Source organism: Oncorhynchus kisutch, unplaced genomic scaffold, assembly GCF_002021735.2.
Source record: "Oncorhynchus kisutch isolate 150728-3 unplaced genomic scaffold, Okis_V2 Okis01b-Okis20b_hom, whole genome shotgun sequence".
Lineage (NCBI taxonomy): Eukaryota > Metazoa > Chordata > Actinopteri > Salmoniformes > Salmonidae > Oncorhynchus > Oncorhynchus kisutch.
The window spans coordinates 15,172,140-15,187,159 of record NW_022261978.1 but is presented as its reverse complement, the minus strand read 5'-3'; the positions used below and the strand labels follow the sequence as shown (position 1 = coordinate 15,187,159).

At 46.9% G+C, this 15,020-nt stretch overlaps 1 protein-coding gene across 4 annotated transcripts in view; it reads right to left on the bottom strand.

Moving 5' to 3' along the window:
- zgc:136472 (protein disulfide-isomerase) overlaps nucleotides 1-7,701 on the bottom strand; it is a 47,110-nt gene extending 39,409 nt beyond the window's left edge. For 3 of the 4 annotated variants that reach the window (XM_031811232.1, XM_031811233.1, XM_031811234.1), the window contains exon 1: nucleotides 7,436-7,701. In XM_031811232.1, coding sequence (XP_031667092.1) covers nucleotides 7,436-7,601 — 166 coding nt within the window. In that variant the 5' untranslated portion in view covers nucleotides 7,602-7,701. The remainder of the gene's footprint in view (nucleotides 1-7,435) is intronic. The other variant, XM_031811235.1, reaches the window with a different exon arrangement.
- Nucleotides 7,702-15,020: the final 7,319 nt, after the last annotated feature.

The window sequence follows — 15,020 nt, the reverse complement described above, 5'->3', positions numbered from 1 at the left end:
TCACCATAGCAGCACCCACCCGTAGCACGCGCTCCAGCAGGTATATCTCACTGGTCACCCCCAAAGCCAATTCCTCCTTTGGTCGTCTTTCCTTCCAGTTCTCTGCTGCCCATAACTGGAACGAATTGTAAAAATCTCTGAAGCTGGAGACTCACATCTCCCTCACTAGCTTTAAGCACCAGCTGTCAGAGCAGCTTACAGATCACTGCACCTGTACATAGCCCATCTGTAAACAGCCCATCTGTAAACAGCCCATCTGTACATAGCCCATCTGTAAACAGCCCATCTGTAAACAGCCCATCTGTAAACAGCCCATCTGTAAACAGCCCATCTGTAAACAGCCCATCTGTAAACAGCCCATCTGTAAACAGCCCATCTGTAAACAGCCCATCTGTAAACAGCCCATCTGTAAACAGCCCACCTGTAAACATCCCATCTGTAAACAGCCCATCTGTAAACAGCCCATCTGTAAACAGCCCATCTGTAAACAGCCCATCTGTAAACAGCCCATCTGTAAACAGCCCATCTGTAAACAGTCCCATCTGTAAACAACCCATCTGTAAACAGCCCATCTGTAAACAGCCCATCTGTAAACAGCCCATCTGTAAACAGCCCATCTGTAAACAGCCCATCTGTAAACAGCCCATCTGTAAACAGCCCATCTGTAAACAGTCCACCTGCTATATTGTAATTACTTCACCACCATGGCCTATTTATTTCCTTAACTTACCTCATTTGCACTCACTGTATATATACTTTTTGTTTTATTTTGTTCTACTGTATTATTGACTGTATGTTTTGTTTATTCCATGTGTAACTCTGTGTTGTTGTTTGTGTCGAACTGCTTTGCTTTATCTTGGCCAGGTCGCAGTTGTAAATGAGAACTTGTTCTCAACTAGCCTACCTGGTTAAATAAAGGTGTTCTCAACTAGCCTACCTGGTTAAATAAAGGTGTTCTCAACTAGCCTACCTGGTTAAATAAAGGTGTTCTCAACTAGCCTACCTGGTTAAATAAAGGTGTTCTCAACTAGCCTACCTGGTTAAATAAAGGTGTTCTCAACTAGCCTACCTGGTTAAATAAAGGTGTTCTCAACTAGCCTACCTGGTTAAATAAAGGTGTTCTCAACTAGCCTACCTGGTTAAATAAAGGTGTTCTCAACTAGCCTACCTGGTTAAATAAAGGTGTTCTCAACTAGCCTACCTGGTTAAATAAAGGTGTTCTCAACTAGCCTACCTGGTTAAATAAAGGTGTTCTCAACTAGCCTACCTGTTTAAATAAAGGTGTTCTCAACTAGCCTACCTGTTTAAATAAAGGTGTTCTCAACTAGCCTACCTGGTTAAATAAAGGTGTTCTCAACTAGCCTACCTGGTTAAATAAAGGTGTTCTCAACTAGCCTACCTGGTTAAATAAAGGTGTTCTCAACTAGCCTACCTGGTTAAATAAAGGTGTTCTCAACTAGCCTACCTGGTTAAATAAAGGTGTTCTCAACTAGCCTACCTGGTTAAATAAAGGTGTTCTCAACTAGCCTACCTGGTTAAATAAAGGTGTTCTCAACTAGCCTACCTGTTTAAATAAAGGTGTTCTCAACTAGCCTACCTGGTTAAATAAAGGTGTTCTCAACTAGCCTACCTGGTTAAATAAAGGTGTTCTCAACTAGCCTACCTGGTTAAATAAAGGTGTTCTCAACTAGCCTACCTGGTTAAATAAGGGTGTTCTCAACTAGCCTACCTGGTTAAATAAAGGTGAAATAAAAAAATAAAATATATATAACTACCACTATAACCCCATATAACTACAACCACTAAGTCCCCAGATACAATATATATACAAAAGTATCTGGACACCCCTTCAAATGAGTGGATTAGTCTATTTCCGCACACAGCCACGTAATCTCCATAGACAAACATTGGCAGTAGAATGGAGCTCAGTGACTTTCAACGTGGCAATGTCATATGATGCCACCTTTCCAACAAGTCAGTCCGTCACATTTCTGCCCTGCTAGAGCTGCCCCCCGGTCAACTGTTAGTGCTATTCTGCCCTGCTAGAACTGCCCCCCGGTCAACTGTTAGTGCTATTCTGCCCTGCTAGAGCTGCCCCCCGGTCAACTGGTAGTGCTATTCTGCCCTGCTAGAGCTGCCCCCCGGTCAACTGTTAGTGCTATTCTGCCCTGCTAGAGCTGCCCCCCGGTCAACTGGTAGTGCTATTCTGCCCTGCTAGAGCTGCCCCCCGGTCAACTGTTAGTGCTATTCTGCCCTGCTAGAGCTGCCCCCCGGTCAACTGTTAGTGCTATTCTGCCCTGCTAGAGCTGCCCCCCGGTCAACTGTTAGTGCTATTCTGCCCTGCTAGAGCTGCCCCCCGGTCAACTGGTAGTGCTATTCTGCCCTGCTAGAGCTGCCCCCCGGTCAACTGTTAGTGCTATTCTGCCCTGCTAGAGCTGCCCCCCGGTCAACTGTTAGTGCTATTCTTGTGAAGTGGAAGCATTTGGGAGCAACACCAGCTCAGCCTTGAAGTGGTAGGCCACACAAGCTCACAGAACAGAACCACCCAGTGCTGAAGAGTGTAGAGGGTAAAAAAATCATCTTTCCACGGTTACATCACTCACTACCACGGTTACATCACTCACTACCACGGTTACATCACTCACTACCACGGTTACATCACTCACTACCACGGTTACATCACTCGCTACCACGGTTACATCATGGTTACATCACATCACTCATTACCACGGTTACATCACTCATTACCACGGTTACATCCCTCACTACCACGGTTACATCACTCACTACCACGGTTACATCACTCACTACCACGGTTACATCATGGTTACATCACAGCACTCATTACCACGGTTACATCACTCACTACCACGGTTACATCACATCACTCATTACCACGGTTACATCCCTCACTACCATGGTTACATCATGGTTACATCACATCACTCATTACCACGGTTACATCACTCACTACCACGGTTACATCATGGTTACACGGTTACATCCCTCACTACCACGGTTACATCACTCACTACCACGGTTACATCACTCACTACCACGGTTACATCACTCACTACCACGGTTACATCACTCACTACCACGGTTACATCACTCACTACCACGGTTACTTCACTCACTACCACAGTTACATCACTCACTACCACGGTTACATCACTCACTACCACGGTTACATCCCTCACTACCACAGTTACATCACTCACTACCACAGTTCCATCATGGTTCCATCACTCCAAACTGCCTTTGGAAGCAACGTCAACACAGAACTGTTCGTCGGGAGCTTCATGAAATGAGTTTCCATGACCGAGCAGCCACACACAAGCCTGAGATCACCATGCACAATGCTAAGCATCGACTGGAGTGGTGTAAAGCTCGTCGCATTTGGACTCTGGAGCGTTCTATGGAGTGATGAATCACACTTCACCATCTGGCAGTCCGACGGACACATCTTCGTTTGGGGGATGCCAGGAGAATGCTATCTGCCTGGATACAGAGTGCTAACTGTAAAGTTTGGTGGAGGAGGAATAATGGACTGGAGCTGGTTCGGGCCCCTTCGTTCCAGTGAAGGGAAATATTATAGTTTGGGGAAGGCTCTTTCCTGTTTCAGCATGACAATGCCTCCGTGCACAAAGTGAGGTCCATACAGAAATGGGATCAGTGTGGAAGAACTTGACTGGCCTGCACAGAGCCCTGACCTCAACCCCATCGAACACTTTTGGGATGAATTGAATCGCCAACTGCGAACCAGGTCTAATCGCCCAACATCAGTGCCCGACCTCACTAATGCTCTTGTGGCTGAATGGAAACAAGTCCCCTCAGCAATGTTCCAACATCTAGTGGAAAGTCTTCCCAGAAGAGTGGAGGCTGTTATAGCAGCAATGTTCCTACTTCTAGTGGAAAGCCTTCCCAGAAGAGTGGAGGCTGTTATAGCAGCAATGTTCCTACTTCTAGTGGAAAGCCTTCCCATAAGAGAGGAGGCTGTTATAGCAGCAATGTTCCTACATCTAGTGGAAAGCCTTCCCAGAAGAGTGGAGGCTGTTATAGCAACAAAAGGGGGCCATCTCCATATTAATGCCTTTCCAGAAGAGTGGAGGCTGTTATAGCAACAAAAGGGGGCCATCTCCATATTAATGCCTTCCCAGAAGAGTGGAGGTTGTTATAGCAACAAAAGGGGGCCATCTCCATATTAATGCCTTTCCAGAAGAGTGGAGGTTGTTATAGCAACAAAAGGGGGCCATCTCCATATTAATGCCTTTCCAGAAGAGTGGAGGTTGTTATAGCAACAAAAGGGGGCCATCTCCATATTAATGCCTTTCCAGAAGAGTGGAGGCTGTTATAGCAGCAATGTTCCTACATCTAGTGGAAAGCCTTCCCAGAAGAGTGGAGGCTGTTATAGCAACAAAAGGGGGCCATCTCCATATTAATGCCTTCCCAGAAGAGTGGAGGTTGTTATAGCAACAAAAGGGGGCCATCTCCATATTAATGCCTTTCCAGAAGAGTGGAGGTTGTTATAGCAACAAAAGGGGGCCATCTCCATATTAATGCCTTTCCAGAAGAGTGGAGGTTGTTATAGCAACAAAAGGGGGCCATCTCCATATTAATGCCTTTCCAGAAGAGTGGAGGTTGTTATAGCAACAAAAGGGGGCCATCTCCATATTAATGCCTTTCCAGAAGAGTGGAGGTTGTTATAGCAACAAAAGGGGGCCATCTCCATATTAATGCCTTTCCAGAAGAGTGGAGGTTGTTATAGCAACAAAAGGGGGCCATCTCCATATTAATGCCTTTCCATAAGAGTGGAGGCTGTTATAGCAGCAATGTTCCTACATCTAGTGGAAAGCCTTCCCAGAAGAGTGGAGGCTGTTATAGCAGCAATGTTCCAACATCTAGTGGAAAGCCTTCCCAGAAGAGTGGAGGCTGTTATAGCAGCAATGTTCCAACATCTAGTGGAAAGCCTTCCCAGAAGAGTGGAGGCTGTTATAGCAGCAATGTTCCTACATCTAGTGGAAAGCCTTCCCAGAAGAGTGGAGGCTGTTATAGCAGCAATGTTCCTACATCTAGTGGAAAGCCTTCCCAGAAGAGTGGAGGCTGTTATAGCAACAAAAGGGGGCCATCTCCATATTAATGCCTTTCCAGAAGAGTGGAGGCTGTTATAGCAACAAAAGGGGGCCATCTCCATATTAATGCCTTTCCAGAAGAGTGGAGGCTGTTATAGCAACAAAAGGGGGCCATCTCCATATTAATGCCTTCCCAGAAGAGTGGAGGTTGTTATAGCAACAAAAGGGGGCCATCTCCATATTAATGCCTTTCCAGAAGAGTGGAGGCTGTTATAGCAGCAATGTTCCTACATCTAGTGGAAAGCCTTCCCAGAAGAGTGGAGGCTGTTATAGCAACAAAAGGGGGCCATCTCCATATTAATGCCTTCCCAGAAGAGTGGAGGCTGTTATAGCAACAAAAGGGGGCCATCTCCATATTAATGCCTTTCCAGAAGAGTGGAGGTTGTTATAGCAACAAAAGGGGGCCATCTCCATATTAATGCCATGATGTTGGAGATGTTTGATGAGCAGGTGTCCACATACTTTTGGTCATGTAGTGTAAATACCACCACTATGACCCCATATTAATAGCCTATTCATGGCAGTCAGTAGAATCAGATGATTGGTAGAATCAATTTGTTTGGAACAACAGCCTGCACTAAAACCAGCCCTCTGCAGGTTGGTTCCAGTACCAGGCTGGATGTGTAGGGGGTTTAGGGTTAACACCAGCCCTCTGCAGATTGGTTCCAGTACCAGGCTGGATGTGTAGGGGGTTTAGGGTTAACACCAGCCCTCTGCAGATTGGTTCCAGTACCAGGCTGGATGTGTAGGGGGTTTAGGGTTAACACCAGCCCTCTGCAGATTGGTTCCAGTACCAGGCTGGTTAGTATTAGCTACAGTACTCAGGGTTAGTATTAGCTACAGTACTCAGGGTTAGTATTAGCTACAGTACTCAGGGTTAGTATTAGCTACAGTACTCAGGGTTAGTATTAGCTACAGTACTCCGGGTTAGTATTAGCTACAGTACTCAGGGTTAGTACTAGCTACAGTACTCGGGGTTAGTACTAGCTACAGTACTCGGGGTTAGTACTAGCTACAGTACTCAGGGTTAGTACTAGCTACAGTTCTCGGGGTTAGTACTAGCTACAGTACTCAGGGTTAGTACTAGCTACAGTACTCAGGGTTAGTATTAGCTACAGTACTCGGGGTTAGTACTAGCTACAGTACTCAGGGTTAGTACTAGCTACAGTACTCAGGGTTAGTATTAGCTACAGTACTCGGGGTTAGTACTAGCTACAGTACTCGGGGTTAGTACTAGCTACAGTACTCAGGGTTAGTACTAGCTACAGTTCTCGGGGTTAGTACTAGCTACAGTACTCAGGGTTAGTACTAGCTACAGTACTCAGGGTTAGTATTAGCTACAGTACTCGGGGTTAGTACTAGCTACAGTACTCAGGGTTAGTACTAGCTACAGTACTCAGGGTTAGTATTAGCTACAGTACTCAGGGTTAGTATTAGCTACAGTACTCCGGGTTAGTATTAGCTACAGTACTCCGGGTTAGTATTAGCTGTAGTACTCAGGGTTCAAGTTTAGGGGGTTATTATTAGCTATAGTACTCAGGGTTAGTACTATCTACAGTACTCAGGGTTAAAGGTTAGAGGGTTAGTATTAGCTATAGTACTCAGGGTTAAAGGTTAGAGGGTTAGTACTAGCTATAGTACTCAGGGTTAAAGTTAGAGGGTTAGTACTAGCTATAGTACTCAGGGTTAAAGGTTAGGGGGTTATCATTAGCTATAGTACTCAGGGTTAGTACTAGCTACAGTACTCAGGGTTAAAGGTTAGAGGGTTAGTATTAGCTATAGTACTCAGGGTTAAAGGTTAGGGGGTTAGTATTAGCTATAGTACTCAGGGTTAGTATTAGCTACAGTACTCAGGGTTAGTATTAGCTACAGTACTCAGGGTTAGTATTAGCTACAGTACTCAAGGTTAAAGGTTAGAGGGTTAGTATTAGCTACAGTACTCAGGGTTAGTATTAGCTATAGTACTCAGGGTTAAAGGTTAGAGGGTTAGTATTAGCTATAGTACTCAGGATTAGTATTAGCTACAGTACTCAGGGTTAAAGGTTAGGGGGTTAGTATTAGCTACAGTACTCAGGGTTAGTATTAGCTACAGTACTCAGGGTTAGTATTAACTACAGTACTCAGGGTTAGTATTAGCTACAGTACTCAGGGTTAAAGGTTAGAGGGTTAGTATTAGCTACAGTACTCAGGGTTAGTATTAGCTACAGTACTCAGGGTTAGTATTAACTACAGTACTCAGGGTTAGTATTAGCTACAGTACTCAGGGTTAAAGGTTAGAAGGTTAGAGGGTTAGGGTTACTTACAAAAGTGCACCAGCAGCTGTTTGTTTTGTTTGAGAGCTCGGTTAAAGTTGTCCTTCTTCAACAGCAGAACCCCGTTCTCCTCCGGGAGAGAGGTAGAGCTGTCACCGGCCACAGAGACACTCAGACAGCAGAAAATCACACACAGCAGCAGTAGTGTCCTCATCATAGTGATTCACAGTGGAACTGACTCTCACAAAGAGGTCTGGGGACTGACTCTCACACAGAGGAGGTCTGGGTCTGGGGACTGTGTGTGTCTGTGTGTAGTGTGTGTGTGTGCGTGCTGCTGAGGGGAACGTAAGGTAGGGCTGATAAGAAACGTGTACTTTGATTCCGCTGATAACGGCCCCTCTCCGCTTGTGTGTGTGTGTGTGAGATGGGTGTGTGTCTGTGTGTGTCTCTGTGTGTGTGTGAAAGATGGGTGTGGTGTGTGTGTGTGTGTGAGAGATAGGTGTTTGTCTGTGTGTGTGTGTGTGAGATGGGTGTGTGTCTGTGTGTGTGTGTTAGAGATGGTTGTGTGTGTGTGTGTGTGTGTGTGTGTGCGTGTGTGAGATGGGTGTGTGTCTGTGTGTGTGTGTTAGAGATGGTTGTGTGTGTGTGTGTGTGTGTGTGTGTGTGTGTGTGTGTGTGTGTGTGTGTGTGTGTGTGTGTGTGTGTGTGTGTGTGTGTGTGTGTGTGTGTGTGTTTCTGCTGAGCCGTTAGTTTAAGAATTCTTTATCATAGTTGGCACAGATACACTACAGGTGTCGACAGCCAACTAACACACTCCTATCAGCTGTAAATCACTATGAGTATATCAAACACACCGCACTCTGCACTCACACACGGCTGATATCTGAGTATTAACAATCAGTGTTTATGAGCCAGAGAGGCTGATGGGAATGCAAGGTGACCGCAGACACACCGCTGCAGTGGAACTCTGGGTAGTCAGACAAAGATGGACGGAGTCCGGCTAACCGGGTTTGAACAACACGTCCTTCTGACTGTGTTAGCCTGCTGAACTAAAGGCATCACCAGACTGTGTTAGCCTGCTGAACTAAAGACATCACCAGACTGTGTTAGCCTGCTGAACTAAAGGCATCACCAGACTGTTTTAGCCTGCTGAACTAAAGGCATCACCAGACTGTGTTAGCCTGCTGAACTAAAGGCATCACCAGACTGTGTTAGCCTGCTGAACTAAAGGCATCACCAGACTGTGTTAGCCTGCTGAACTAAAGGCATCACCAGACTGTGTTAGCCTGCTGAACTAAAGGCATCACCAGACTGTTTTAGCCTGCTGAACTAAAGACATCACCAGACTGTGTTAGCCTGCTGAAGACATCACCAGACTGTGTTAGCCTGCTGAACTAAAGGCATCACCAGACTGTGTTAGCCTGCTGAAGACATCACCAGACTGTGTTAGCCTGCTGAACTAAAGGCATCACCAGACTGTGTTAGCCTGCTGAACTAAAGGCATCACCAGACTGTGTTAGCCTGCTGAACTAAAGACATCACCAGACTGTGTTAGCCTGCTGAACTAAAGGCATCACCAGACTGTGTTAGCCTGCTGAACTAAAGGCATCACCAGACTGTGTTAGCCTGCTGAACTAAAGGCATCACCAGACTGTGTTAGCCTGCTGAACTAAAGGCATCACCAGACTGTTTTAGCCTGCTGAACTAAAGGCATCACCAGACTGTGTTAGCCTGCTGAACTAAAGGCATCACCAGACTGTGTTAGCCTGCTGAACTAAAGGCATCACCAGACTGTGCTAGCCTGCTGAACTAAAGGCATCACCAGAATGTGTTAGCCTGCTGAACTAAAGACATCACCAGACTGTGTTAGCCTGCTGAACTAAAGGCATCACCAGACTGTGTTAGCCTGTTGAACTAAAGACATCACCAGACTGTGTTAGCCTGCTGAAGACATCACCAGACTGTGTTAGCCTGCTGAACTAAAGGCATCACCAGACTGTGTTAGCCTGCTGAACTAAAGACATCACCAGACTGTGTTAGCCTGCTGAACTAAAGACATCACCAGACTGTGTTAGCCTGCTGAACTAAATACCTCACCAGACTGTGTTAGCCTGCTGAACTAAAGACATCACCAGACTGTGTTAGCCTGCTGAACTAAAGACATCACCAGACTGTGTTAGCCTGGTGAACTAAAGGCATCACCAGACTGTGTTAGCCTGCTGAAGACATCACCAGACTGTGTTAGCCTGCTGAACTAAAGGCATCACCAGACTGTGTTAGCCTGCTGAAGACATCACCAGACTGTGTTAGCCTGCTGAACTAAATACATCACCAGACTGTGTTAGCCTGCTGAACTAAAGACATCACCAGACTGTGTTAGCCTGCTGAACTAAAGACATCACCAGACTGTGTTAGCCTGCTGAACTAAAGACATCACCAGACTGTGTTAGCATGCTGAACTAAAGACATCACCAGACTGCGTTAGCCTGCTGAACTAAAGACATCACCAGACTGTGTTAGCCTGTTGAAGACAAAACCAGACTGTGTTAGCCTGTTGAACTAAAGACAGACTGTGTTAGCTACCTGCTGGTTACTGGTCCAACCCTCTAACCACTAGACTACCTGCTGGTTACTGACCCAACGCTCTAACCACTAGGCTACCTTCTGGTTACTAGTCCAACGCTCTAACCACTAGGCTACCTGCTGGTTACTAGTCCAACGCTCTAACCACTAGGCTACCTGCTGGTTACTAGTCCAACGCTCTAACCACTAGGCTACCTGCCTCTAACCACTAGGCTTCCTGCTGGTTACTGGCCCAATGCTCTAACCACTAGGCTACCTGCTGGTTTCTGGCCCAACGCTCTAACCACTAGGCTACCTGCCTCTAACCACTAGGCTACCTGCTGGTTACTGGCCCAATGCTCTAACCAGTAGGCTACCTGCTGGTTACTGACCCAACGCTCTAACCACTAGGCTACCTGCTGGTTACTGGCCCAATGCTCTAACCACTAGGCTACCTGCTGGTTACTGGCCCAATGCTCTAACCACTAGGCTACCTGCCTCTAACCACTAGGCTACCTGCTGGTTACTGGCCCAAAGCTCTAACCTCTAACCACTGTAAAGTCCATGGAGAATAAGAACACCTCCTCCCAGCTGCCCACTGCACTGAAGATAGGAAACACTGTCACCACTGATAAATCCACCATAATTGAGAATTTCAATAAGCATTTTTCTACGGCTGGCCATGCTTTCCACCTGGCTACTCCTACCCCGGACAACAGCACTGCACCCCCAACAGCAACTCGCCCAAGCCTTCCCCATTTCTCCTTCTCCCAAATCCATTCAGCTGATGTTCTGAAAGAGCTGCAAAATCTGGACCCCTACAAATCAGCCGGGCTAGACAATCTGGACCCTTTCTTTCTAAAATTATCTGCCGAAATTGTTGCCACCCCTATTACTAGCCTGTTCAACCTCTCTTTCGTGTCGTCTGAGATTCCCAAAGATTGGAAAGCAGCTGCGGTCATCCCCCTCTTCAAAGGGGGGGACACTCTTGACCCAAACTGCTACAGACCTATATCTATCCTACCGTGCCTTTCTAAGGTCTTCGAAAGCCAAGTCAACAAACAGATTACCGACCATCTCGAATCTCACCATACCTTCTCTGCTATGCAATCCGGTTTCAGAGCTGGTCATGGGTGCACCTCAGCCACGCTCAAGGTCCTAAACGATATCTTAACCGCCATCGATAAGAAACATTACTGTGCAGCCGTATTCATTGATCTGGCCAAGGCTTTCGACTCTGTCAATCACCATATCCTCATCGGCAGACTCGACAGCCTTGGTTTCTCAAATGATTGCCTCGCCTGGTTCACCAACTACTTCTCTGATAGAGTTCAGTGTGTCAAATCGGAGGGTCTGCTGTCCGGACCTCTGGCAGTCTCTATGGGGGTGCCACAGGGTTCAATTCTTGGACCGACTCTCTTCTCTGTATACATCAATGAGGTCGCTCTTGCTGCTGGTGAGTCCCTGATCCACCTCTACGCAGATGACACCATTCTGTATACTTCCGGCCCTTCTTTGGACACTGTGTTAACAACCCTCCAGGCAAGCTTCAATGCCATACAACTCTCCTTCCGTGGCCTCCAATTGCTCTTAAATACAAGTAAAACTAAATGCATGCTCTTCAACCGATCGCTACCTGCACCTACCCGCCTGTCCAACATCACTACTCTGGACGGCTCTGACTTAGAATACGTGGACAACTACAAATACTTAGGTGTCTGGTTAGACTGTAAACTCTCCTTCCAGACCCATATCAAACATCTCCAATCCAAAGTTAAATCTAGAATTGGCTTCCTATTTCGCAACAAAGCATCCTTCACTCATGCTGCCAAACATACCCTTGTAAAACTGACCATCCTACCAATCCTCGACTTTGGCGATGTCATTTACAAAATAGCCTCCAATACCCTACTCAACAAATTGGATGCAGTCTATCACAGTGCAATCCGTTTTATCACCAAAGCCCCATATACTACCCACCATTGCGACCTGTACGCTCTCGTTGGCTGGCCCTCGCTTCATACTCGTCGCCAAACCCACTGGCTCCATGTCATCTACAAGACCCTGCTAGGTAAAGTCCCCCCTTATCTCAGCTCACTGGTCACCATAGCATCTCCCACCTGTAGCACACGCTCCAGCAGGTATATCTCTCTAGTCACCCCCAAAACCAATTCTTTCTTTGGCCGCCTCTCCTTCCAGTTCTCTGCTGCCAATGACTGGAACGAACTACAAAAATCTCTGAAACTGGAAACACTTATCTCCCTCACTAGCTTTAAGCACCAACTGTCAGAGCAGCTCACAGATTACTGCACCTGTACATAGCCCACCTATAATTTAGCCCAAACAACTACCTCTTTCCCAACTGTATTTAATTTTTATTTATTTATTTATTTTGCTCCTTTGCACCCCATTATTTTTTATTTCTACTTTGCACATTCTTCCATTGCAAAACTACCATTCCAGTATTTTACTTGCTATATTGTATTTACTTTGCCATCATGGCCTTTTTTGCCTTTACCTCCCTTCTCACCTCATTTGCTCACATTGTATATAGACTTGTTTATACTGCATTATTGACTGTATGTTTGTTTTTACTCCATGTGTAACTCTGTGTCGTTTTATCTGTCGAACTGCTTTGCTTTATCTTGGCCAGGTCGCAATTGTAAATGAGAACTTGTTCTCAACTTGCCTACCTGGTTAAATAAAGGTAAAATAAATAAATAAATAAAACTAGGCTACCTGCTGGTTACTGGTCCAACGCTCTAACCACTAGGCTACCTGCCTCTAACCACTAGGCTACCTGCTGGTTACTGGTCCAACTCTCTAACCACTAGGCTACCTGCTGGTTACTGGCCCAACTCTCTAACCACTAGGCTACCTGCTGGTTACTGGCCCAATGCTCTAACCACTAGGCTACCTGCTGGTTACTGGCCCAATACTCTAACCACTAGGCTACCTGCTGGTTACTGGCCCAACTCTCTAACCACTAGGCTACCTGCTGGTTACTGGCCCAACTCTCTAACCACTAGGCTACCTGCTGGTTACTGGCCCAATGCTCTAACCACTAGGCTACCTGCTGGTTACTGGCCCAATACTCTAACCACTAGGCTACCTGCTGGTTACTAGTCCAACGCACTAACCACTAGGCTACCTGCTGGTTACTGGCCCAATGCTCTAACCACTAGGCTACCTGCTGGTTACTGGCCCAATGCTCTAGCCACTAGGCTACCTGCTGGTTACTGGCCCAATGCTCTAACCACTAGGCTACCTGCTGGTTACTGGCCCAACTCTCTAACCACTAGGCTACCTGCTGGTTACTGGCCCAATGCTCTAACCACTAGGCTACCTGCTGGTTACTGGCCCAATACTCTAACCACTAGGCTACCTGCTGGTTACTAGTCCAACGCACTAACCACTAGGCTACCTGCTGGTTACTGGCCCAATGCTCTAACCACTAGGCTACCTGCTGGTTACTGGCCCAATGCTCTAACCACTAGGCTACCTGCTGGTTACTGGCCCAATGCTCTAACCACTAGGCTACCTGCTGGTTACTGGCCCAATGCTCTAACCACTAGGCTACCTGCTGGTTACTGGCCCAATGCTCTAACCACTAGGCTACCTGCTGGTTACTGGCCCAATGCTCTAACCACTAGGCTACCTGCTGGTTACTGGCCCAATACTCTAACCACTAGGCTACCTGCTGGTTACTGGCCCAATGCTCTAACCAGTAGGCTACCTGCTGGTTACTGACCCAACGCTCTAACCACTAGGCTACCTGCTGGTTACTGGCCCAATGCTCTAACCACTAGGCTACCTGCTGGTTACTGGCCCAATGCTCTAACCACTAGGCTACCTGCCTCTAACCACTAGGCTACCTGCTGGTTACTGGCCCAAAGCTCTAACCACTAGGCTACCTGCCTCTAACCACTAGGCTACCTGCTGGTTACTGGCCCAATACTCTAACCACTAGGCTACCTGCTGGTTACTAGTCCAACGCACTAACCACTAGGCTACCTGCTGGTTACTGGCCCAATGCTCTAACCACTAGGCTACCTGCTGGTTACTGGCCCAATGCTCTAACCACTAGGCTACCTGCTGGTTACTAGTCCAACTCTCTAACCACTAGGCTACCTGCTGGTTACTGGCCCAATGCTCTAACCACTAGGCTACCTGCTGGTTACTGGCCCAATGCTCTAACCACTAGGCTACCTGCTGGTTACTGGCCCAATGCTCTAACCACTAGGCTACCTGCTGGTTACTGGCCCAATGCTCTAACCACTAGATGAAGATGAGAACATAAACTTTTTGTCTAAGATGTTCATAAGTGGTCAAAGTAGCTGATTCGTGTCAAAAGTTACAGAGAAAGTTGGAAGTGGATGGGGAGCTTTAGAAACCTGAGGAAATTACAAGAAAAACAGCCCCAGAACATTATTCCTCCTCCACCAAACTTTACAAAGGCACTATGCATTGGGGCAGGTAGCGTTCTCCTGGCATCCAAACCTAGTTTCTTCCTTCGGACTGCCAAATGGTGAAGCGTGATTCATCACTCCAGAGAACGCATTTCCACTGCTCCAGAGTCCAATGGGGGCGAGCTTCACATCACTCCAGAGAACGCGTTTCCCCTGCTCCAGAGTCCAATGGCGGCGAGCTTCACACTGCTCCAGCCGACGCTCGGCTTCGCGCATGGTGATCTTAGGCTTGCGTGCGGCTGCTCTGCCGTGGAATCCCATTTCATGAAGCTCCCGAAGAGGAGTTATTGTGCTGATGTTGCTTCCAGAAGCAGTTTGGAAACTCGGTAGTGGGTGTTGTCAACCGAGGACAGACCATTTCTACGAGTTACACTCTCCAACAAACGGAGGTTCCCGTTCTGTGAGCTTGTGTGGCCTACCACTTTGCTGCTGAGCCGTTGTTGCTCCGAGACGTTTCCGGATCATACAGGGACATATTGAAAGGAGAACCGAAGGCCCCAGGAACCAGATCATACAGGGATATATTGAAAGGAGAATCGAAGGCCCCAGGAACCAGATCATACAGGGATATATTGAAAGGAGAATCGAAGGCCCCAGGAACCAGA